This window comes from Sesamum indicum, linkage group LG6 (assembly GCF_000512975.1).
Source record: "Sesamum indicum cultivar Zhongzhi No. 13 linkage group LG6, S_indicum_v1.0, whole genome shotgun sequence".
Classification (NCBI taxonomy): domain Eukaryota; kingdom Viridiplantae; phylum Streptophyta; class Magnoliopsida; order Lamiales; family Pedaliaceae; genus Sesamum; species Sesamum indicum.
This window is the reverse complement of record NC_026150.1, coordinates 7,813,019-7,838,104: the sequence shown is the minus strand read 5'-3', so window position 1 is coordinate 7,838,104 and position 25,086 is coordinate 7,813,019. Positions and strand designations below refer to the sequence as shown.

Here is a 25,086-nt window from a genome sequence, read left to right as displayed (position 1 = left end):
ATTTTTACTTTTTGGTGAATCCCAGGAACAAAAGCCCATCAATAGTCTTACTGGGTTCTTATCCAAATTTTGATTAATAATGGTTGTATAAAGATATAATTGGACAAGGAAAATTTAATCCTTTGGGTCTGGGATGGACAGATAAAAATGGCCCAGATTACAATCCACCCATTATCCTAATACCAACGATGTCTTATTTATCTAAACTATTAAAATCATACGCAGTCTGATTTATATTAACAATGACACATTGTCATATGTTTTCATGCAACGGTTTGAATAGTTGAACATCGGCATCAAGCTAGCAGTAGCACAAACAGAAGCAGTTGTGCCTTAATGCCGGCCCTCCAAAATTGAATTAGCCGGTTGGTTCATCTACCCACGGCCACGAGTGGCGAATCCAGAGAAAAAAAACAAGTACAAATCGAGAAACAACAACCCTGTCCTTTTCCCTGTTGAGTGTTGACTAATCTTTGGTTGTTTTCAGGCAGTACAGCTCCCTACACAGAAAAGACAAATGTTTTTCTCCAGACCCATTACCTGGGCATCTCTTATCTGTCTTGGACTCGCCTTCTGGTTGCATTACAGCTACCCTGCTGCTAAAGATATGGCCGCGGAACCCTCCAAATCTATCTACGATTTCACTGTCAAGGTGGGTAGTTTAGATCCAATCGTTTCAAGATTGTGGTTTAGTTTTGATTTTGCTGGCCTACTTCGTTAATTTCCATCTACTGTCTGATAACTTTTGTGATTTGTGGTGTCCTTTCTAGTTTGTGGAGATTATGTTTTTTTTTTAAATGAATCGATCTCTTGTTGTCTGTTGAATAGGTAGTAGGAGAGGAAAAGTAGTTTCTTTTATGCATGGCAATTGGTTTGTTTCTTGATTTCTTATATCTGAGAATTCTTGGATTAGAAAGGATTTATGACGACTTTAGTAGTGAAACGAGGGGAAAATGAATGGTCATGACAGTTAACTTCAGTTGCCAAATTAGGAGCGTTGTGGGATTTGGACTTGCCGTGCATAGAAATAGAGGATCGCATTAAGCAAAACTTTGTCATTGCTTCAAAGGCATCTTCGTGCTGGGGTGAGATTTTGAGTGAGACATTCTCCAACCCAATCATTGCTGCAATAATAGTGCTTAAAATTGTGCCTCATTTGTCCAAACTTCGGCTGGCGTGTATTGGCATTCGATAAGGTCACATTTTGTAAGCTTGCAACCTGCCCTCTTGAGTTCAATTAAGTCAAAGACCACTGCTTAGTGAATCTCTGAGGTTTCTGCCGTCATTGGCTAACCAAAACCCGAACATGGGTTAATAATGAATAGTTGTTCATGCTCATCATGCAATTCCGAAAGCAAGAGTCTCATTTTTAGTTTCGGGTTGCATTGAAAAAATTGAGTTTTGTTTGGTCCAACTGGATAGTTTATTCCAAATGCAGGGAGCCTTTACAATCCCAGGGCAATTGAAAGGAGTGTGGTCAAATCATGGGGTGTTTATAACTAGATTATCCGTTCATGAATTTCTGTTATGGTCTCATGGTTCTCTTTTGTAATAGAATACTTTGTTAATGTTTAAAAGTAGTAGATTTCAGTTACTTTTTCAACATGGATCACTGCCTCTCATGTTCTGCGTGCTAAATAAATTGAAATACAGGATATTCATGGAAATGATGTGCCTTTGAGCAATTACCAAGGGAAGGTTCTTCTGATTGTCAATGTTGCTTCAAAATGGTAAATTGTCACATCTGCTGCTCTGAGATTTGTCGGCGTCCTCTTGAAGCTAAGCAGCTACCTGTGTCGAAGCTTTTACATACTTTGGTCTCCTTGTTTAGGCTACTACTCATCTCAGAAAATTTAAAAATTTTAGATCAATTATTGTTATTGGCTGCTATACTACCCATCCATTTTAGATCAATTTTAGATCAATTACCCATCCAATGATAGATTACTCCCGAATTTTTATTTGAATAGATATATTGCCCATTCATAAATGTAGATCACCTAGTTGGTCTTGACTGCATTTAGTAATTCTGGAAGGAACAAATATCTCGGTGCTATGTTATCCCAGTTTCACAGAAGATATAAGTTCTTTATGCAATATTGTCAAATCACATTTAGTGAAAAGTACAAGAGTTCAATGAAATAAAAGGAAGTAATTAGCTGACATTCTGAGAGGGAATTTACGCAGAAAATTATTTAGATGAAACCTAGAACGAATAGTGATATAATCTTAGAAAAGGTAAAATCATGGAGGCTGGTAAACTCGATCTTGCATGCGGGATGATGTTGAATTATATTTTCCTCGGAGATGCACCTTAGGTTTCTCCTCGAAGTCTCTATATTTCTTGTTTATCCATGTATTATGCATAGGACTCTCTGGTGCAAACTATGTTTGATGTTTCCTTAATCTAAGTCCAGCCATAACTCTGTACTCTTTTCCCTCTTTACAGTGGTTTAACGCAGTCAAATTACAAGGAGTTGAACGTTTTGTACGAGAAGTACAAAGATCAAGGTGTGTTTCCCAATTTTTGCTGTTCATAGACAATATAGAACTGTCTAAGGTGGTGTGTCAATGCCTTGTGTTTCCATTTTAGGTTTTGAGATTCTAGCATTTCCTTGCAATCAGTTTGCTTCCCAAGAACCAGGAACAAATGAGGAGATTCAAGAAACTGCATGCACTAGGTTTAAAGCTGAATTCCCAATTTTTGAGAAGGTATTCTTACTTGAATTAGGTGATAATCGTATTCCTTAGTACTTCTATAAAAGGCTATATCTTTTCTTCTAGGAAGGATATCAGAAAACTTTGAGAGTCAAGATTATCAACCGGCTGAAACTAGTACTATTGATTCATGTCATGATGGATAATTCAGCAACATATATACTGCTTAAACTGGTATTGTAGATTGATGTCATGATGGATAATTCAGCAACATATATACTGCTTAAACTGGTATTGTAGATTGATGTCAATGGAAAGAACACGGCACCCCTTTACAAGTTCTTGAAGTCGGAAAAAGGTGGCATACTTGTAGACGCTATCAAGTGGAATTTCACGAAGTTTCTGGTGAACAAAGAAGGAAAGGTTGTGCAGAGATACGCTCCTACAACATCACCACTTGCAATTGAGGTAGAATGTCTTCTTCATTACTTTGCGTCATTACTAGTTACATTTGCATCTGATTTGGTACTTTCTTTTTTGTGTTTCTTTTCCTCGTGCAGAAAGACATACAAAATCTTTTGGCTAAATGAGCATGCAGGTTTGCTTCTTTCCTCATTTTCATTCTGATAATGATCAGGAAACTGATTAAGAAATCTTCGTAGGGAAGTCATACAAGAAAAGGGGTTGAGAAATGTGGTTCTTTTGGGAATAAGATGTTATATAGACTCATAACCGGTATCGGAAGAAGAGAAACTCATGTATCACTGCATTATATAGGAAAATACATATGATGAAAAGTGATGAAGAATGCATATAACTTGTTCAACAAACGAAACACTCAATATAGAACATACCCTCAGGTTGCATTTCGACTTGGTGATTGTAGCTATGGCTTGATGATGGGAAAATAGCTTAGGATTTGAATCGATTGTCGCTTGAAATTATCCAAACAAACCCCTTCGAGCTGTTCGGTACAGACAGAATAAATTGTAACGGAAAGACTATTTTTATTTATTTTTTAATTTTACCAACCCTTTTCTCATCATTTTATATTAGAAATAAATAAGTTAATACTAAATTAATTTGAAAATTATTAAAAAATTCAAATTAAACCTGAAAACTTGTAAATAAAAATATGCATCAAACAGAAGCAATAAAGAAATATTTTTTTCGCTGCCAATATTTCAAATAAAAGAAGTGTTCTTTTATAGTAAACTAATGTTTCTAGGTAATATAATAAAATAAAATGAGTACCTTTTATTCTTTTTAGTCTTATACTTCCACTTGGACGGAAACAAATTGGGCTCCAAACGGTTTCATATACATCAAACTTTTACTTTCGTTCCATTTATTTTCCCTAACTAAACATGAGACTTTCTTATATGTATGCATATCTTTTCATTTTTTTTTTATCTTTGTTTTTCATCCGACCCAAACAAGCTCTTAATTCATGTCCTAAAATGTGCTTTCGTTGATATTACCTAGCTGCATTAATTAAGGAGGACTAATAAGAGTTTCTTTTCTGTTGAACTGCAGCAATGGCTGTCGACTCGCCTGCCTCTATAAAACAAAGTCATACATAATCTAGTAGCTCGCTGTCTCTGGAAATTTTGCACTGTGTTTGGACGGCAGCAATGTAATGCCTGTTGTATCTGATGCTTTGTTTGATGTGATGGAAAATGGAATGATACATGTTACTTAAGATGTTGCATTTGTATCTGGCCAATTGGTGAATGCTGAACATGTTTTGAATCTTGATGCTGAAATAAGATGCCTGAATTCAGTTGCTTTTACCTGTTGGATTGGACTGGAAACTCTTTGCTTGTGCAGCATACGTATCTGTATACATTGATTAGCATGGAACAGTTACTCAGATTGGCTTCATATGCAATTATTACATAGATAGATACTTCCCAACCATAGGAGTCTGCTAATTTGAACCAAGAAAGCGGCATCAATTTCTCATGTTTTTCTTCTTTGCAGACATTAGTTTACATCGTGGGACTCGTCTTCTAAGTATCTTTTGTTAATAATTATGGTGATACTCTCATACCCTCGTCTGTAAGAATCTCATGTTTGCGATTTTGTTGATAGTTATGACAATAATCTTATAACGTACGACAAGGTGGAAGAAAACAAAAATTAGTGTAATGAATCAGTTTGTCCATAAAAAATTGCTGAAATCACTTTCTAACTTGTATTTTCTGTAGACGTTGAGCAGAAATTGATAAACGCTATGGGCGTCCAATTTTTGGTTAATCAACCCAATCAAAAAAATTGGTTTTTAACAAATATCAAATGGAAATTTGGTTGGATTTTGTTTTCTTATGTTGGTTAATCGAACATATCGAATAACGAATTTGAAAAATGTACGAATATATATAAATATAATAAAAAATAATCTATAAATATTAAATATCTTAATATATATTTATAACAAAAAATAATAATTTTATAATTATACGTACTCAATTATTAGAATTATTAATAATTTATAACAAAATAACAAATAGATAACATAATTAATATATATATATATATTTTATAATTTTTAGTTTATTCGGTACAAAAATCGAACCGAACTGAAATAAGTTCGATTACTGAACCAAACCGAACATCTTGATTCGGTATCGATAAGCCATTTCAACATACCAAAATTTGGTTAATTGAACTTTCAGTCCGATTTGGTTAACCGAACTTTTAGTTCGATTTGATTAACCCAATTGTGAACATTCCAAATAAACGCCCCAAGCTATGCCTGTTGAAACTCTTTGGTAAAATCTCTTTTACTCGAGCCAGAAATAGTACAATGAATATCAAACTTAACGAAAGATTCCTCGTCATTTTGTAAGATAGCCATATACATCTCTACTTGTCTCATTGTTCATGTCCATTACAGTGTATCTTGTTTCGTGGAAAATGGCCGTTTTCCTTTGTCTTTAATGCAGTAAAATCCATATCTAAGCTTTGATCCCGACGAGTCACCCAATGTCTTTAAAACTATAGTATGGTAATAACATTACATCATGAATCTTTCAACTCCACCTCAGTGCATTGCCTGTTTCACGTGACATTGTAGCAGTCTATAAATATCATTGTATCTAGTGGAACATTGAACTGAATCAATGGCAGTGATTAAGGGCAAGAAGCCTCATGTACTGGCGGTGCCGTATCCAGCTCAAGGCCACGTTAAGCCGCTCATGAAACTGGCGCGCCTAATTGCCAGACATGGGATCAAGGTTACATTTGTTAACATAGAATGCATACATGAAAAGATTGTGGCAGCTGCGAAGATGTCTGGTAGTGAAGAGGAGGATGATCAGGAGGACGGCGACATAGTCCTGACCTCGATCCCTGATGGGAGAAGTCCTGAGGATGATCAAAACAACTCTTTTAAGCTGTTGGAAAGCCTTAGGAATACGATGCCTGGATTCTTGACAGGTTTGATTGAGAGTATTAACAGGTCTAACGGTGATGAGAGAGTTTCTTGTGTCATAGCTGATATTTCAATTGGGTGGATTTTGGAGACTGCTCAGAAGATGGGAGCGGAACCTGTTATCTTTTCACCACCTTCTGCTGCTGCCCTAGCCATAGTACTTCACAGTCCAGGGCTTTTGGAACAAGGGAATCTTGACTCAAATGGTACAATTAACCTATTCTTCACTCTTTTTTCTTTTTAATTTTGTGAAAACCAATTAAAATACAAATCCGTGAAAAAAGAAAATCCATATTGAGTACCTTGGATCTAGTAAATACATTTGGAAATGCACAAGCGGGATATATGCAATTTACATATTAATAAATATATGAATATTTTATCAAACTGCAGGAACCATCAAGAAAGATGAAATGATCAGCCTGTCGGACAACATACCCCCCTGGAGAAAAGATGAACTAGCGTGGAGCTTCCCCGCGGACTTAGAAACCCAAAAGATCTTCTTTGAATGTTCATTAAGAATCGAAAAGACAATAATCCAGACTAAGTGGTTGCTAAGCAACACCTGTTATGACCTTGAATCCTCAGCTTGTGATTTGATTCCAGGGTTCCTGCCCGTTGGACCATTACTAGAGACTAACAACCCGAAATCTTTGTCCAATTCTTGCAACTTCCACCCTGAGGACGCATCCTGTTTAAGCTGGTTGAACAATAAACCACCTGGATCAGTGGTTTATGTTTCTTTCGGCAGCTTAGCAGTTCTGTCTCAGCAACAGTTAGATGAGCTTGCACTCGGGCTGGAGCTTTCGGGCATGGCTTTTCTGTGGGTGGTCAGATCCGATCTTGCAAACGGTTCACGAGCTGTCTACCCGGGTGGCTTCCTGGAGAGAGTCGGCGAGCTTGGGAAGATCGTCGAATGGGCGCCTCAAGAGAGAGTTCTTTCTCATCCATCTGTCGCCTGTTTCCTGTCGCACTGCGGGTGGAACTCGACTCTGGAAGGTTTGAGCAATGGGGTGCCGTTTCTGTGTTGGCCTTATTTTGCTGATCAGCATCATAATCAGAATTACATCTGTGAGAAGTGGGAGATTGGGGTGAGAATTGATCCTGAAGAGAATGGGATGAGGACGAGGCATGAAATCAAGACAAAGATTGAGATGCTGTTTTCCGATGGTAGGTTTAAGGCAAATGCAATGAAAGTGAAGGAAATTATTGGGAAGAGTGTTGGGGAAGGGGGCTCTTCGTACAAGAATTTTAAGACATTTGTTGATCATCTCAGCAAATGAGGATGACTGTGCTGCATGTTGTCTTTGAATTTCTAAGGTTTGGTCATGTAATGTTGATTTTCGTATATCATCTCTTTTCTTGAATTGTAATGTTTTTGCATGTATCTTATACCTCATGATACCCACATCAAACAAAAAAGTTGAGATTTTAATTGACTGGGCATGACTTTAAATAATGTATTAAAATATCATTCACATTGAAGTTTGTATCTGATCAGGATTGAAAAAAATAATTAATTAAATTACTTCATGTTTGATTCCAAATTCATTTGGACTCAATTCATTATTTACAAAACTAAATTTACATTTAATAATTTTCAAATTTGACTCGACTTTGGTTCAATCATCAAAGAAATAATAAAATATATTTAAAAATATCATGCTACTCCAGCCCAATTTATATTTATAAATTATTAATTAATGAATTCGAGTTTAAATACTTGAGTTAAACCCAAGTATATGTCTCTGGGCCACAAACTTGCTCTTCTCTAACTCTATTGGGCCTCTGGGCTTGTACAAATGCACATCTCTCTCTCTCTCTCTCTCCAATCCAATCTAATAATTAGATGTAATGGTAAATTGGTAATATGCAAATCAAGGGGTATTAATGGAAATAAATAATGCTTGAGTACTTTTTCTATAATTTGGAAAGGATTTTCGAAAATATAAAATTCAGAAAGGTCATATTAAATTGGTAATGTTGTGTGTTGGAATTTTATAAATATGGGTATAAGATTTATTTATTTTATTTAAATGTATCTTATTTGAATTATTGATGTTAAATTATATAACGAATAATATATTATTAAAAAGTATTAAATGAAGAATTAAATAAAAAGAGGACTACCCTCCATTTGGCACTATATCACCTACTACATTAAATGATTGAGTTGGCAATTTCCCACAAAATACCCCCTCAACTTCTTTTGTTGAGAGCTTTTCTTGTTCGAAACACACATATAACTACTATTTTTATATAAGATAACATTAGATTTTATGTTATATATTATCACCTAAAGATGGTAAATGCCTCCAACTCCTCAATTAACTAAGAAAACAAACCAATATCTGTATCTTTACTGCTCGTTTCGATTCGACTCAATCTTGATTTAAATTCAAATACGTACAAATTCATATTGATCGTCGATCGAATCATTCTCTAAAATTTGTAATTAACATGTAATCGTACAACTACTGAATCTATAAATATTAGCCCCCATGCCCCATGCATGGCATGTACATTATTTTTATACACTTGCTCTATTTTATAACTTTTGATATGATTTTAATAATTTCGACATAGATTATATATTATATGTAATAAACTATATATAAATAATATAAACTTTTACATGTAATAAATATAATATTTTCAATTTATAATAGAAAATCTTAACTACTTTTTGAGCAATTTATCAAGTCATGATTTGCCACTTTGATTCACATCAATTATCAACTCATAAGCTCATTTATCTCCACAATTTTTTTTTTATCTTTTTTCCTAATACAAAAAATCTTGTAAAGAGTTGGTAGAGAGTAGGTGGTGATGTGATCGCTTTGGTGGTACTGTATAAATTGTTTTTCGGTTATAGTGTAGGTGAACTTTTCCAGTTATCCTATTTTTCTTCAATTTAAGTACAAAATGTCACTACCAAAAAAAAAAAATTAAAAAAAGACATTTGATGTATTATAATTGACTATGATTTAAAAATTACAGTAAATAAATACTATTTATTATAGTCAAATAAAATTAATGCGAAAATATTAATTTGACATCACAAAGCCCAATCTTATTAACTAATTCAAACATATTTTCATTTCAACATAAAATTTTTTATTTAAATTGAAAGTACATTCGTCATTATTTTTAGTTATGACTAATGTTTTTGCCTCTGTTACACGAACAACAACTAATAGTTAGGGGCTAGTCGTTGTTAATTAATACTCGTTACGTGTACTTTTTTTTATCCATTGTAATTATGTATACAGCTAATAAAGTGTTGTCTAATTGGTAAATATTATATCATGTTCTTGCCCTATGAACATGGATGCATATCTATTTTCATGGTAGTTTTTTATTATTATTCTTTAATTTTTAAAATTATTGAAATGTATTAGATAATATATTAAATTATACGTATAAATAAATAAATTGCAGATGCGCCAAATCAACCACTCTGGAATATTAAGATCGAAACCCACTGTGTTTTGTTTTATGTTTTTGTCTTCATTGCTTGGTTTAGTAAGCTTTTGTTATTTATTTAATTAAATAAATTGCTCTATACATCATTTGTTCTTTTAGCACGCTTCAAATTCATGATTTTAAAAACTATAACTCTCAACCACTTTCAAACATAATTTATAACAAGCCATTTATGTATATTCAAAGATAATTAATAAAAAAATTTTAAATATTTTTGCGTCCACAATTCTGATTTTGCTCCTATCATAGGGACATCGTCGACATTTTTTCGCCCGTCTTAGTATTAATAAAAATGTGACACTAATGCACGTTTCATCTCGGTTATATACGAGGACTTTATTCAATATATAAGTCATATATATTTTTAGGAGAAAACCATGATGTTCTAAACACAACACATAATACATTATCTAAATAGAATTTCGACCATATTGCACAACGTATAATTTAGCATCATTTGTCAAATGAGACTTTGCGTCCATTACAACCATCTCGTGGACTAATAATACTGATACATATCATAAATAATAAGTTTGAGTGATTTATAAGTTGCATAACTCCCTACCTAATCACATCCGATCAACCTGTATACAAAAAGAGGCGGCTACTAAATATGAAACCCCTCAATAGGAAATTAATATTGATTGTGTATGTTGTCAAATGACATCTCAAAAGAGTGGGTCACATAAACTTCACTATAATTATTGACACAATAAGTTCATAACTACATGAATAGAGTGGGACCACAGCTTTAGTCGCTGTGGTTTCTTCCATGAAAATCTCTCCAATTTATATATATACTTATATATACATTATCTTCATACTATTTTTGTTATTTTATTTATTAAATTTTTTAAAAGTGTAGTTAAAATTCTTTTAATCTTCCGATTTTTAACTATTTTTTATATTCTTAATGAAAATTTCAATTTACCAAATACCCCCCAAAAAAATCAGTAGTTATCAAATCCTAACTAACTAATGTTATATACATATATAGAAGAGAAAATATAATTTTAGTCTTATAAGTTATGGAGGGCTGTATTTTTGGTCCTGCACGAATTGATTTTCGCAATTTAGTCCTGTAACTTTGAAATTTTCATTTGGCCGAAAAATTACATGTAATTTGCACATGACTCAATTAATTACATTTCTAGTCCTGTAACTTAGAGGGCATTGACATTTTTAATCCTATAACTTTGGGGAATTGACATTTTTGGTCCTGCATAAATTTATTTATATGACTAAAATTGGAAGTAAATTGCAATTTCCTGCTAAGTTGGCTGGAAAAAAACTAAAATTACCAAAATTATAAAATTACAGGATTAAATTATCAAAATTAATTTGTACAGAACTAAAATTACCGTCCTCTTAAATTAAAAGACTAAAATTGCAATTATCCCTCCCTATCTTTCTCTCTATATATATAACCTTTATTAGGGATTTCGTTGTCTAGCTTCGCTAGCTGTCTATTTGAAATTCTCTTTTTGCCTTGAGATGATGTCTTTTTCGTAAAAGTCAATTGCAAGAATCTTGATTGGAATAAAATAAAAGAGCCATCTTAATTAAGAATGCAAAAGGTAGCAAATTTGATTGAAATTCCAGATATATTGAGTAAACAAATTGCTGATCATGATAATATTCCATGCATGGATGAGACAAATCACCCCCCAAATTGTTCTCACGTAACACAAAAACAAAGAAAAAGGACAAAACGGTAATAGAAACTTTGAAGCCATGAAGCACGGCTTATTAACGAGCTAGCGAGCCGGCTTATAAGCTTACCACTACCAGCACTCATACAACTGAATGTCAACACGAAGCCTAAAGTAGACATCTCCTTCGTATGCATCAGTCGACAAAGTGGCTATCCCTCGAGCCATGAAGAACTCTCCAGTCCCTCCAATTACCGAAATGTCCCTGGTCTTGTTCATCAACGGGTCCGCCCCCGCAAAGTTCAACGTCCCCACGTACTCCGTCGAGTTGAACAGAAACGAGAACCCCAGCCACGCGCCGTACGTGCTCCACTGGTCGTACAAATACATGCCCTGGGCCCGGCCCACCGGCGCCCCGTGGAAGTTGTTGTCCACCGTTATCGGGTCGTCGAACACCACCACGTCCCCGAAATTGTACGGCTTCGCCACGGCGGTCTTGTTGCCCCACTGTGGGGAGCCGACGATGGCGGAGGTTGCGTTGTGGTAATTGTGGCCGTTGAAAAGAACGTCGTGGAAGAAGAAGGTGAGTTCTCGGCAGGGGGACCGCCGGCGGGGTTTGCGGCTAAAGGGAAGGTCTGCCGCTTGGGTTTTGGTAGCCATGATCGGTGTTGAAACTAGTCAGGAGTGAGGAGTGGGTAATGCATTGGTCTCATTATATAGTGTGTTGTAGGGGCAGGGGGGTTGGTGAGTATTTGTGCCCAAATTCGAAATTGATATGACTAGAAATTTTACTTCTACAATTATTTTAAAAAAAACAATACAACTTGTATATGTACGTACTTCCAAATGAGTTAGAAGGGTTTGGAATGTAATGAATCTTGATGTTGTACCTAATCTAGTTCATCTTTTTTTTAAAATAAAAGTATTGGAGCGTGAAATCTGACTCAACATTATATTTAAACATTTACGATGCAGACACCCATATATAAAGAATTGATTATAGTTCACAAATTCTCAAAATAATTCTTATTTTCTGCACAAATTTCACAGTTGTCACTAGATTTCTTGACAAATACAGTTATATATCTCACGGGGAAAATCACATTTTTGGCACATATGTTGCCGTATTTTTTAAGTCAGTCTCATCTGTTACAATTTTCTTACATTGCATCTCATAAATTGAAATTTTTCTCAATTTTAATCCTCACATGAATTTTTCATCCAGTAATTAACAAAGTCAATTAGCAGTCTCATGTATATATTTCCATATAATGTCAGCTTATTAATAGACGAAAAATACACGTAAAGGCAAAAATTGAGGAAAATTCAATATATAGAATATAACATGAGGAAAATGTAACAACGAAACTAAATTTTAAAAATATAAAATCTTAATATATGGGACAAAAAAAAATGCAATTTCTCTCTCACACAGTTCAATTCCTTGCAATGGTAGAGTGGTAGTGAGCAGCAGCATGAGGACCAGTCCCTACAGAGAAGAGTAAGAATTGGCAACTGCAGATGAACATATGCCAAAAGGAAATAGCAGTGGAAGATTGCAAACGTTCTACTTCAATTTCTCCATAATAGAAAAAGTGAGTTTTCCAAGTACACGTCTCTCCAGGAGAGGTGGGCGCGCTCACTCTTCAAGTCAAACTTTCTGACTTCTACTTTTCTATGTGTCTACCCTCGGAATTTACTTGCCACCCAACCCTTAAGATTGATACCTCAAATTTTTTTAATGATTTTGTCCAAATCAAGTTTGTTTAAATACTTATTTTGTGATTGATTATTTTTTTTAAATTATAAACTAACTATATCATAAATATATTATATTTATCATATGATTAATTCACGTTTGACCAAATTAGTGCCGAGGTAGAATTTCCCCAAATTTTTTATTTTAATGCAATTTACGCTTTTTAATATTATAAATATGCAAATTATCTTCTTATATAAAAAACATTAGCGATTTATCTTTCTATCTTTTTTAAAATAGAGTAATATTTTGCACATATTACATATCACATGGGGCTTTCTTATACTTTTTTCCCATAAGTTTTGAGTTAACAGAGATTTTAATCTTGCATGCACATAAATGTTTATCTATTTATATAATAATTTTGTAAGTTATTTTATTTTGGTTGTCGTCGAATATTGATGTGCTTGATAAGATCTTGAATATCTTGACGTAAAAGAATAATAATAATAATAATAAATCCTATGTGTCCATACTAAAGAGACAACCTCTTCAAAATTTAGAGAGATAGAAAGCCCTATAATTTAGTCGATAAATGGTCCAAAAAAATATTAAGATGTGCTCCCAAATTATATTTTGACCAAAAAAATATTGAATTTAATGATTTTAAATAACTCTATATTAAGTGAATTTTAAATCCAATGCAATCACTTGAAAACTAGTTTAAGATAACAAATCATGTGATTGATTGGGCCTCAATTTAATTGGGAAAATGGGCCAGAAGAGCTGGAGATTGCTTCAACTAATTAACTTATGATTTCGTGTCCCATAATACGGCCCAATTGTTTTCTCCTAGCGTAAGAGGGTATACTTTATAATTATGAATAATTACATTTACACTCCATTTGTTTATACAAATCGTCTCTGTTTTTTATTAGGGGTGGTTTCTATAATTTTTCAAAATGAATGAATGAAATGGGTAAAAGGTCAATAGGTCATAAAGTGTATAATTATTCCTTACTATAAGAAGTTAAATATACTTATCTTTTATCGTTCCTCGAATCTAATTGACATTTAATGATCATAATTATCAGTGATCGACGTGAGAATCAAATTTGTCCAAGTGATTTAGATGTTTTTGTCTCAAAACGATTACTAATGCAATTGTTATACAATGGCAATCTCCGACAATTTCTTCCAATCAATCAGGGGAATGATCCTCTCCGTTTCTTGATTATCGTACACCAAATGATGAATGATTGTCACATAATTTTCTGGATGAAATATAGACTAAAATATGAAGTGATGAGACCCCCATTTGGTAATTCCTCCATTGATAAATGGATAGGGCATCATTTTGTGTTGAATTTGGTGGTCATTGTATGATGGTGATACCCTTCTTTTACCACTTTCTTTGCTTTCTTACATACATCTTTTAGGTCTATACTGCAATTATAGCATGAGGTTTAAATATATCTTCAGGGACTGGTTTGCAATTTTGTTTTATTTTTTCGATGAGTCGATTATAATTATATCATAAAATCTTAATTATTATCAATTATAATAATCGATATATTATTCATCAGCATTAAATATGTATAATTAATCAATAATTATTATGACAATAGACCTGTAACTTGTATTAAAATAAAATAATACAGACATCAGTGGAACTCGAATCTATGATTATACTCGTAGAGTCTCAATCTTGTTGGCTAAACGATGCTTCATTGCCCAAAATCTTTCATTTTGGGATATATAAAGACTTGTACGAAAATAAAATAAAATAAACTTTACGATAAAATCGAAATTTAATAATACTTGCAAAAATAGCGAGAAGTAGAAGGAAATTAAAATAAAATCTTTCACAAAAATGACTTTTATGAACAACTTAATTCTTCTCACAGCCTTTTCTTCAGCAAGAGAACGGACTTTCACATCAGACTTTTGCCCACACCATTTTTCTATTTTTGGTGAAATAAGCTTAGGACTTTTGAGCCTCACCATGGTTTGTGCGATTTCACACTATTTTGATAAAATCGTGTTACGTGGGAACCATCATAAATAGTTTGGTCTGATGCGGTTCCAATGGTTCTTAAACTTTTTATGGGGGATTTTAGGGAAATTGTGCTTAAAAAATCATCCAACTTTTTAAACTATGGAATGGAATATATCTGAACAACTTATAGGAGGGATTGGTACGTATTAAATTACGTTGATGGATTTGGATCTGACCGGAAAATTTAAAAAAAGAATTTGAAATGAAATCGTATTATAATATTTGAAATCCAGCGATATATAATAAAATATATCAAGAAAATTTAAAATTATTAAAATAAATTTGAAGAATTTGTAACTATAGATTTAAAATCCAACTATATCAAATTCATTAATTCAAAAATAACCTGAATGAATTTGGATAAAAATAGAACAAATTTAATAATGGAATAAAGATATAAAATAAATGGTTTTAATATATCATTCTTATGTATGCCAATGGAATAAAGAAAGAAACTGAATCAATACTTTCCAAATCATTCATCCAAATGTTTCGTAAATACACAGTAATGAGCTTCAAAATTAAAAGGAAAATAGAAAAAAACACTACATGAAATCTAATTACATAAAAAAAATATTATTTTAGAATGTTAAGTTAATTATAAACTTATTTTTTGGTCGGTTTTATATATTTAAATTTCTAATAAAAATATTTATTATTTAAAAGAAAAGTATACATATTGAAAAATATACAACGAGTAATAATTTAACGTATTTAAAATAATATATATTTTATGACTAACGAATATTGTAAATGTAATTTTATTAAAAGTCGTTTTAAGTATTATAAAAAAAGAATAATTTATTCTCAGTATATTTAAAATAGTTAAAATCATGATAAGAAAATGAATGACTAATCTCATATTTGTCCCAATGTGCATTTCTAGGAAAATGGGTATTTCTAATTCTAATTTATACCCAGTATATATTTTGGTATTGTATTTTGATGAGGTAAGCATTATCGAAAAATCAAATTAATATTTTATAATTTTAAGTATATAAATAATATAGGAAGAGCGAGTAGGCATGGTTTATTTCGAGCGTCTGAATATCTATTATAGTAGAGATTTTAAATTAATTAAAGAGCTCGATTTTATTGGACGGCGCGAATAATTTGATTTTTCTATATTCTTGAAAACATCATCACGACAGCACAAATCAAAACAGACAAAGTTCTAAAATCAAACAAAAGTGTTGACACTGAGAATCCGAATCGTTGGGAAATGGCAGCCATTGTTGGTGGAGCACTTGTTCACGATATTTCATTCATCATAATCATTGGCATTTTGTATAGATTAAAAAGCGACCAGTTCTAGTTTTCCAACATCTTTATTAATATATATGTTTATAATCGAGGACTTTATGTGCAATAATTATATTTCGATCAATAATATCAAATAAATTAAATTTAATTACCAATTACTATTAAGTAGACAACTTCTACTATGCAATAGAACAACATCCAACGCATATGGCAGGGTTCGAATACATAACTTTTAAAAACATGGGGCTTTAACTTCGCTAACTAAACTATGCCTTATTGGCTCCTTAAATATTTATACTAATATATTTATTTAACTCAAATAGTTCACTTTAATTTTTAGCCCCTAATATATTATTATGTTTGTTCCAAATTTTCACCAATGTATATCACTCGCTCTGCTTTTAATCATATATTAATTTTAATTTTTAAATTTTATGACAAATCTATCTGATTATATGCTTGCAAATACTACATGTCACGGCAACCGATTAAATTAAAGGGGGAAAAAAAATCTCTACTATGTTGGGTGCAGTAGTTAGGTGTTCTTCACTAAGTTCATAATATTATTTGGTCCAAACTCAGCTAGAATTGAAAAGTAAATTAGTGTATGATTATCTTATTATATATTGTTTCTCTAATCATCATTGTAGTTCACACTTTTTAAATTAAAAGTTTTGGATGAAATTACTAAAAATTTAAGAGATGATGATGATGATTTAATTAATTTGAATATTATAAATTTTCATTATGTACTTTTTAAAATAAACTGATTTATGTTTATTTTTATGTCACATTTGGTTATGTAACGCATGCTTATTTTATATTTTATTTTAATATTTTTATATTATATATTTTAATTTTATGAGAAATTAAAAATATATATTATATATAGTTGTGTCAGTACTATCTAGTGTTCTAAATTTTTTCAATATTATTTGTGTCGTCATGTTCATATTGTATCGTGTTCATAATATCGATATATTCGTATCCATGCATCATAGATCCAGAAGATAAATCATGTATGTTTTTCGATAATTACCGTAAATAATGTACGAGGAATACCACTTCGTCTAGATTTTTATTATATACTTCAAAATGAGACAGACGTACAGTACGAGGACGTACATACGTACATACATACATATATATAATTATATATCATCAAGAAACTAAGAGTATTTATCTACACCATTAATTCCTTGATTTTTGTTTAACCATTTTGCTACACTAATTAACATGAATCATACTCCCCTTCCTTAGTTTCCCCTTCTCTCAAAGAAGTCAATGAGTCCCCAGTCAGCTGTCTCCGGTATTGCTGCACCACCAGCACTGATGCCGTTGTTGAGAAATCCGGAGAGATCAGCATGCTTGCTATTGGTCCCAGTTCCGGACACTCGCTCCTCTTGTTAACAGATGAAAATATTTGACCCTCTGGGATTCTTCCCACCAGAAACAGATTGCATCGGCTGTGTGTCTGAATCTCATCAACAACCTCATCCGCATTGCTTACCACAACCTCTTTGAATGTGATTGAGCTATCCTTTGATGCTTTCTGCTTGAAATCTGAGATGAACTCTTCGTTGTTTGATCTCGTTTCTGGATCGTATTGATCGATATCTAGTTGCACGCTCTCTTCGACGACCTTGGGGTCGATGACAAAGTGAACAATGTTCAGACTGATTCCGGGATGCTCGGCCATGAGAGCACCGTATGAGACTGCTTCACGGTCGTCGGGGCCACCAAAGAAGATGGCTGTAATGGTGTAGTCCACGTTGCTTGCTGATACATGTGCTGTTCCACCGAGCCCTCGGTCGACCAAGATGCCGACCGAGCATGGGGAGTGCTCGAGGACCTTGCGGTTCACGTACCTCAACTCAGCCCGTGTAGTCTCGAACTGTCCGTCAAGCCTCTGGTGCTTATGGAATGGGAGAATGATCATTGCTGTCCTCTTTGTCTCTGCGCTGGCGCATATGTCCTCATGCATGGTAGACATCGGCGAGATTGCTGTTGTTGGGCTGATTGACACTTGGCAAAGCTGCTGGAATGCCTCAAATGCCACGACGAGGTGATTTGGATCGTTTTCCTGCCCTTTCTTCCAAAAGGGCAGTCCGTTCTTTCTTGCCTTATGGACCATCAGTATTGCGGATGATCTTTCGGTGAGCTCCATCAGGTGCATTGCGTAGACACGGAGTCTGCCCCTACTTGCAGTACCACGTGAAGCCTCCATGAGATTAATCAACGTCGGTATGGATCTAGTGCTGTGGAAACAGGTCAAGAGTCGGAGTTGGCTGCTGGCTTCCTTCCTCTGAACAGTTCTGTGCCTGTATTCTGATTTCGCCATTCGAGCGGGCTTGTATATGGCCATAACGGTAGGTGTAGTTATGAATGTAGTGACTAGAGCCATTAGAACCATGATGGCAAAGGCCTGATCATTCAGAACCTAGAATGTGAAGATGAATCAGACGTCAGATGAAAGATCTTGCAAATTGAAAAGGGAGTAGTTAATTGTTGAATAGTAGTGCCTCTCTAAGAGGAACCTTGCAGAGGCGTGCAACAACAACGGTGCCGACAATCTTCCCGAATTCCCGAAACAGGCTGTGGCTATAACCAAAGCAAGAAGACCCCATGACTGAACCCCTCTAATGGTTGCTACATCTGTTTTCAGTCCACTTGATACAAAGTATAGAGGAAGGAACAGACCGGATACGAGATCCTCAACTTTTTCCACAAGGGCTCCGGCAAACGGTCCCTCTTTTGGGACGATAACTCCAAGCACAAAAGCCCCAAAGAGGGCATGAATTCCAATAGTATCAGTGACCAATCCAGCAGCCAAAACAGCAACCAATGTAGCACATACATATACCTCGTTCACCGACTCACCCTCAGAGCGTCGCGCCATCCATCTGAAAATTGGGGGACCGACAAGTATGCATAAGATTACGAAGCCAAGCCCACACAAGAAGACCCACAGCGAAAGAATTGGAGAACGGCCCGTGCCTGATAGGGAGATTGCAAGAGCTAGCAGAATCCATGCAGCCACATCATTGACTGCAGCCGCCGACATAGCCATTCTACCAACATCAGTGGTTAAAAGCTTAAGTTCAGCCAGAATACGAGCCAAGACGGGAAAGGCGGTGATAGAAAGGGCCACTCCCATGAACACCAGAAAGGGACCTTCACTTACATCCTTGGAAATAGTGGCCCTGAGGGCGAATGATGTCCCAATTCCTAAAGCGAAGGGGAAAGAGATTCCCGCAAGGGCAATGTTTAATGCTTTCTTCCCAGTTCGTCGAAGAGCCTTTGGATCCAGCTCAAGGCCAACAAGAAACAGAAAGAATAGGAGGCCAAGGTTGGCAAGGGTATCCAGAACTGGAAGGCTTCTGGGGGGGAAAACAGCGTTAAGATATTTCTTGTTGCGGCCTAGAGCTGATGGACCAAGTAAAATTCCCCCCTGCCAAGAAAGCATCACAAGTCAAAACTCTAATCAGAATTACATAGTAAAGAATCGTGTTTGTCTCACATGAAAATGGATGATGTACTAGCTTCCTTCTGGTTTTTATTGTTACAGATTTACATATTGACGAGTAAGGCGGTTGCAAGCTAATTACCACCTAAATACATTACACGTATGTTCTCTTCGTTTGTGCATTGTAAACGTTGAATAAGAATTCCATGAGGATACTGCAATTCGTGTAGATGAGAGAAAAAAGAGAAAGTGGACATTGAAAAGTCAGAAAATTTTTACTCGAACAAGAAAAACAAACACAAAAACAATACAATTTAACTAAGTTAATTTGCCAACACAGAAGCTTTTCTATCTCTATTAGCTCATCATAACTACAGCAACACTTTAATAAAGGAACCTCATGGTGGCATTTATTTAGTAGTACCCATGATTTAACTTTCTCATGTAACATCGAACATCAGAGGGCCAATGAACTTAATATTCTATTAAGCAAAGAAAAGGCGAGCAATGAAGACTGCAGAGTGTGATGCCTAAAGAAACAACTATGGCACTAGAAAAGGCATTTCTTAGTTAAAAAGCATCTAAGGAATCAAGAAAAGTCGACCCCTCAAATAGAAAAAGCAAAATCTATTGAAAAATCAGAATATGCTGAACATGGTTGCGGCAATAGACGAAATAGGAAAAAAAAACGAAAAAGAGACTCACAATAATCTCAGCAATAACACGCGGCTGCCGTAGTGGCCTGAGGAGATATGCGAGTATGCGAGTCAGCACCACCACCAGGCATATTTGTATGATCACGAGAGGAAGTGCGAAATGGAGAGGATCATCCCCTTGGAAGACCCCGTTTGAGGTGGCCTTCATGGGCGGCGGACATTTGGCTGCTGCATTGGTAGCCATTTCACCACCAGAAATAAACTAGAAGCAGCTTATCTCAATTGGCCTGCATGTTTTCATTGTTATATACTTATCAGATTCATACAACACAGGAAAAGAATCAAATTGTTTGATATAACAGCATCCAAACCCAAGTTGTCGAGTTTAGAATTCCTTATCTAAATTCAAAGTCAGCCTTGGATAATCACGCCGTAGTAATGATTATTACTAACATTCTATAATTGAAAAAAACTCATTATTATACGGCAATCTTATGTTTTCGCTAGCTAACTTCCACGCAACTAATACAAAGGATACAGAAGTTTCAATTTGAAGTCTATAAAAATGCATGGATTGACTAAAATAAGGGAAACAAAGACTAAATCAGAAGAGAGCTGTCTATCATGGAAAAATGTGGTCTGATTCCTAACCTGCCAAGTTTTCGGTCAATTATAATGTATAATGGTGTCTATCTTGGGCAGACCTAACCTCATCCAATGAGGCTAAGAATCGTTGCAATTTTTCGTTTCTTATTTCACATCCACCCCCATACAGGATCCATTTATATTAGCAAATAAGAAAATCAAAGAGTTCGACCATATCTATGTTACTCATATAACAAATGCATTATGTGATTGACGTAAAATTTTAAGAGAGTGATCAATCACATAACCAAATATAATAATACTTCCCCTGACGCATTCTTGGATGAAACTAGAAGTACTGTTTATTTAACATTTGATTCATTGACTCCAGGTTGTGTAACATACAAGTCTTCCAGGAAAGAGGGGGATATTCCAATTACTATAGATGTCTGAAAATGATAACAACCGTAAAAAATATTCAATCAAGAAAAGCAAAACTAACTGAAAGTTGTAATAAACGGTCACCACGTCACGATATATAAGGTATGGTATCTAGTGCCAGGGACAAGGCCCAGAAAAAAAAAATAGTTAAATCAGGTAATTTCCATTGTAGAACCCCAATGTTGACCTATCCAAATAAATTATTACCAAAATTTTCATGGAAATATAGTCCCATGTTAATAAATGCAACACTGAGTGGCAAGCTTGTCTTTTACTACCAAGATTCAACTCATTGATTAACCTGCGACTACGACCCAACTACGTGTCTCCATGCTTCTGCGAAACCACGTCAAAACTTACACCTTGCTCTTTTACGTAGGCGAAAATTCTAATTCCAATTGAGTTTAGTAAAATCTGAACTGAATACAATATATTTACCTGTTCGTTAGTGTAAAATTCAAAAAAAGATTATTACATTTAGTTCAGTCAAACTTAGATTTGATAAGAATTTTCGTATTCTGCATTCTCATTTCCAACGAAAATTCCTGAAATTCATCATCCCCCATTCTTGTAATACCTCTTCACAGCCTGTTACTGTAACTATATCTTAAATTACAAATATGTATACTGAACCTTTACGTATGAAGAGACGTACAGGATATAAAGATAACAAAACGGCGACGGACGATCCAACCGTCGCAGCGCACATCAAGAAAAGGGAGGAACTTTGTCCCAGCCCTCCCGATATTTGTTCAAATCCAGACTTCCCCTCGACGTGGGTCGTGTGTGTTTTTGGGCAAGACAGCTTCTTTCTTACACATCATAGTGCGTGTACGTGTGTGTGTGTATGTAAACAGAGAGAGAGAGAATTGAGGAAACCTGAATTGTGGAAAAATGTTGAGGCAGGATTTCAAGAGAGGTCGTCCATCACCACCGCAACAGTTTCCAAAATATCACGAATGCCCGCTTATTTAATTAGTGCTTTAATTTTCTCAAGAATGGATGGAAGAGAGAGAGATGGAGACAAAGCAGTTGCTCCACTGATTGTGGAGGACTACAAAATCTAGAGAGAGGGAGAGAGAGACGTTGGCAGGTGGTGATGAACTCCGGAGCCTCCCATTGTTGCGTATTTGTAGAGCGGGGAATTAGTGCGTGTTTCCAATAATGCCCTTACATTGGAATTTGAAAATTGATTTTTATTAAATATATTTTAAAAATTAATAAATTACTATAAATCACATAAAATAAACAAATATTTTATATTTAATAGAATTTGAATAATAATTTCAAACTTATTTATAGAGGTACACTAAAAGAAACTGATAGAATCGCATTTTGTACTTATTTCATATAATATTTCAGCCTATTTTGTGATCAAATACTCCTAATTAAATATTATTTTGCAGCATTAGGACAAAAGAATTGGAAAATAAAGAAAAGCACCAAAATGAAAATTCAAACAAGACTCAAACTCAAATTTTGGCAAGAGTTTGGAACTGCTTGGACTACCTCTGATGAAGGAAGAGTTTAACTAGGATTATAATTTTATCTCTATAAGTCTTTTAGTTCAACTAGGAATCTACTTCTAATCCTAGTAATTCCTAATTGAACTAGGTATCTAGCTATTATAAATAGGTGATGTAATTCACTTTCAGAGACAACTTTTGAACTCTTTTATTTCTCTACGTTTTTATGTTATTTTGCTTTTCATGCGTTCTTCCATGAGCATGTCTAGCTAAATCTCTCATTCCGGTTGAAGACTTGGTGAACGCTTAAATCCAACGGGTTGTGAGATCTAATTTATGCTTTCTACTTTTATTCATATTGGTATTTGTGTTGTTCTCTGTGCTTTTATTACAAATAATCTGATTTATTGTCAAGAATATTTGCCTAGCTAATTGAACTTTCAAATTCGTAATTGTTTGTTTAGTTCGATAACTAGTGGTAACACAATATAATTGATTATGTAGAAGTTTTTGATTATGTTGTGGGAATGCACAATCTAACTTAAATAAATCCTCGTAGGAATTTATTGGTTAGAATTGGGCCTTTCTAGTTCTTAATGCTGTTGGTAAATTAAATCTTGAGGACGTTCCCAAGGTTGTTTACTGATTAGGGATTTAGTCAACGGACGTTTCTTGGTTATCCACAAGGTAAGGAAAGGTAAGGTTGTTAGGTCGTACCAATGGCCATAACCAATTTATCTATCATAAATAATTGTTATCTTTGCATCTATGATCAACCGTGGAATTAAGCGTGATCCTGTCTTTGACTGGAATACTCTTCTCTTATATTTATCTCTTCTAATTTTTTAGTTTTATTCTTTTTCACAATCAAAACTCCCCCTAATTATTTTCGTTTTTGAAGGAATTAATTTAAAACCAATCTCTGTGGATTCGACTCTACTCACACATCTACAAAAGTGTTCGTAAGAATTATTTTTGGTGGATTCGACACCCATCAGAAACCATTACACTTCATGTCAAAAAACGTCAAATCTATATATCATAAAATGTAAAAATTAAGATCCATCATGCATCAACATATTTAAATAGACTTTTTTAATTTTATTTATTCATGTAAAAAATATTCTCTATATTTATTTAAGATTAGACAAGTGTGTGATAATTTATCTTTATTTAAAAGATTCGTTAATTCAATTTTTTTATACAATTTTAAATTTAAACTTTAATGTAAAAAATTAATTAATTTTTGTTATTTGCCACTTAAAAAAATTATTTATATTAGATTTGGATAAGTGTACCACTGATTATCTTTATTCAAAAACTCACTAATTTTTCTAAATGAATTAGATAGCAAAATAATTTCAATTAATTTTCATGCTCAGTATACTTTTTTATTTTTATATTTATTAATTGCATTAATTTTAAATTTTAGATTATTTATTATTTTACTTATCTTTTATAAAAATACAATTTTTTCGTGCCTTAGCACGGTTACTAGCTAGCTCTTTAATATTTCAATTAATTGTTTCTAACTATTTTCTTTGTGAGAGTTATTTCAAGTGGTTTAACTATAAGTTATTTTTTATTTTAAATTTTATTATATTTTTATTTAATATATACATATTTTATATACCAGAATAACATTAACCTATTTTATTTAAAAAAAATTGTACACATAATATGTATATGTATATTAAATAGAATAAAACAATAAAAATTTCCAATAATAATATTCATATAGACCCTAAAGTTCAGTAATTATTTATTACCATAAGTCTCTTCATCATAATTAATATGTGGATTACAATAATATTATTTAAATATGTGGCGTAGATTAATATTTCTTGTTTGATAATCGGACATGGGAAAAATCATGAAAGTGAAAGTTTTCATACTATAGATTTGATAACACGACTTTAAAGCTTTTAAAGTGAGCAACTTTTGGTATATGAACTGACAGTCGTATTTTCTGTGTGGCACAGAGAACATTACGTAATCTTGTACTGTGCAAAAAGTCAAAAAACGCTATATATTAACATTGGTAATTCGTGTTTGTCTGTGATATAAGTGGTGGTGAAATCCTAGTCTAAGCTAGAACTCTTCCCATTACAGATAAGTCAAATAGTTCTAAAATAAGGCCTGTTTGGCTGATGCGGTATTCGCTCGGTTTCCACAACAAAATTGTTCAACTGTCGTGATTGGTCGGTCTAATTTAAAAA

The 25,086-nt window shown here is 33.8% G+C and overlaps 3 protein-coding genes and 1 pseudogene across 3 annotated transcripts; 2 read left to right on the top strand and 2 right to left on the bottom strand.

Annotated features, from left to right (window-relative positions):
* LOC105164034 (probable glutathione peroxidase 2) lies at window positions 257–4,451 on the top strand. The gene is made up of 8 exons (XM_011082582.2): window positions 257–417; window positions 488–652; window positions 1,654–1,730; window positions 2,450–2,511; window positions 2,594–2,712; window positions 2,959–3,126; window positions 3,219–3,256; window positions 4,195–4,451. The coding sequence occupies exons 2-7, from the start codon at window positions 518–520 to the stop codon at window positions 3,246–3,248; spliced, it is 591 nt and encodes a 196-aa protein (XP_011080884.1). The 5' UTR covers window positions 257–417; window positions 488–517; the 3' UTR covers window positions 3,249–3,256; window positions 4,195–4,451.
* On the top strand, window positions 5,696–7,486 carry LOC105164221 (UDP-glycosyltransferase 83A1-like). Its single transcript, XM_011082833.2, has 2 exons — window positions 5,696–6,300; window positions 6,488–7,486. Exons 1-2 carry the CDS (start codon window positions 5,784–5,786, stop codon window positions 7,375–7,377), a joined length of 1,407 nt encoding a protein of 468 aa, XP_011081135.1. The 5' UTR covers window positions 5,696–5,783; the 3' UTR covers window positions 7,378–7,486.
* Window positions 11,159–11,907, bottom strand: LOC105164033 (disease resistance response protein 206-like). The gene has a single exon (XM_011082581.2). It carries the CDS (start codon window positions 11,890–11,892, stop codon window positions 11,365–11,367), a length of 528 nt encoding a protein of 175 aa, XP_011080883.1. The 5' UTR covers window positions 11,893–11,907; the 3' UTR covers window positions 11,159–11,364.
* LOC105164032 lies at window positions 17,299–22,500 on the bottom strand (annotated as a pseudogene).

Coding starts and splice junctions, on each gene's coding strand:
- LOC105164034 (XM_011082582.2), top strand. CDS start 518: ATGTTTTTCTCCAGACCCATTACCTGGGCATCTCTTATCTGTCTTGGA. Junction 653..1,653: donor TCTACGATTTCACTGTCAAG/GTGGGTAGTTTA, acceptor ATTGAAATACAG/GATATTCATGGAAATGATGT. Junction 1,731..2,449: donor GTCAATGTTGCTTCAAAATG/GTAAATTGTCAC, acceptor CCCTCTTTACAG/TGGTTTAACGCAGTCAAATT.
- LOC105164221 (XM_011082833.2), top strand. CDS start 5,784: ATGGCAGTGATTAAGGGCAAGAAGCCTCATGTACTGGCGGTGCCGTAT. Junction 6,301..6,487: donor AGGGAATCTTGACTCAAATG/GTACAATTAACC, acceptor ATCAAACTGCAG/GAACCATCAAGAAAGATGAA.
- LOC105164033 (XM_011082581.2), bottom strand. CDS start 11,892: ATGGCTACCAAAACCCAAGCGGCAGACCTTCCCTTTAGCCGCAAACCC.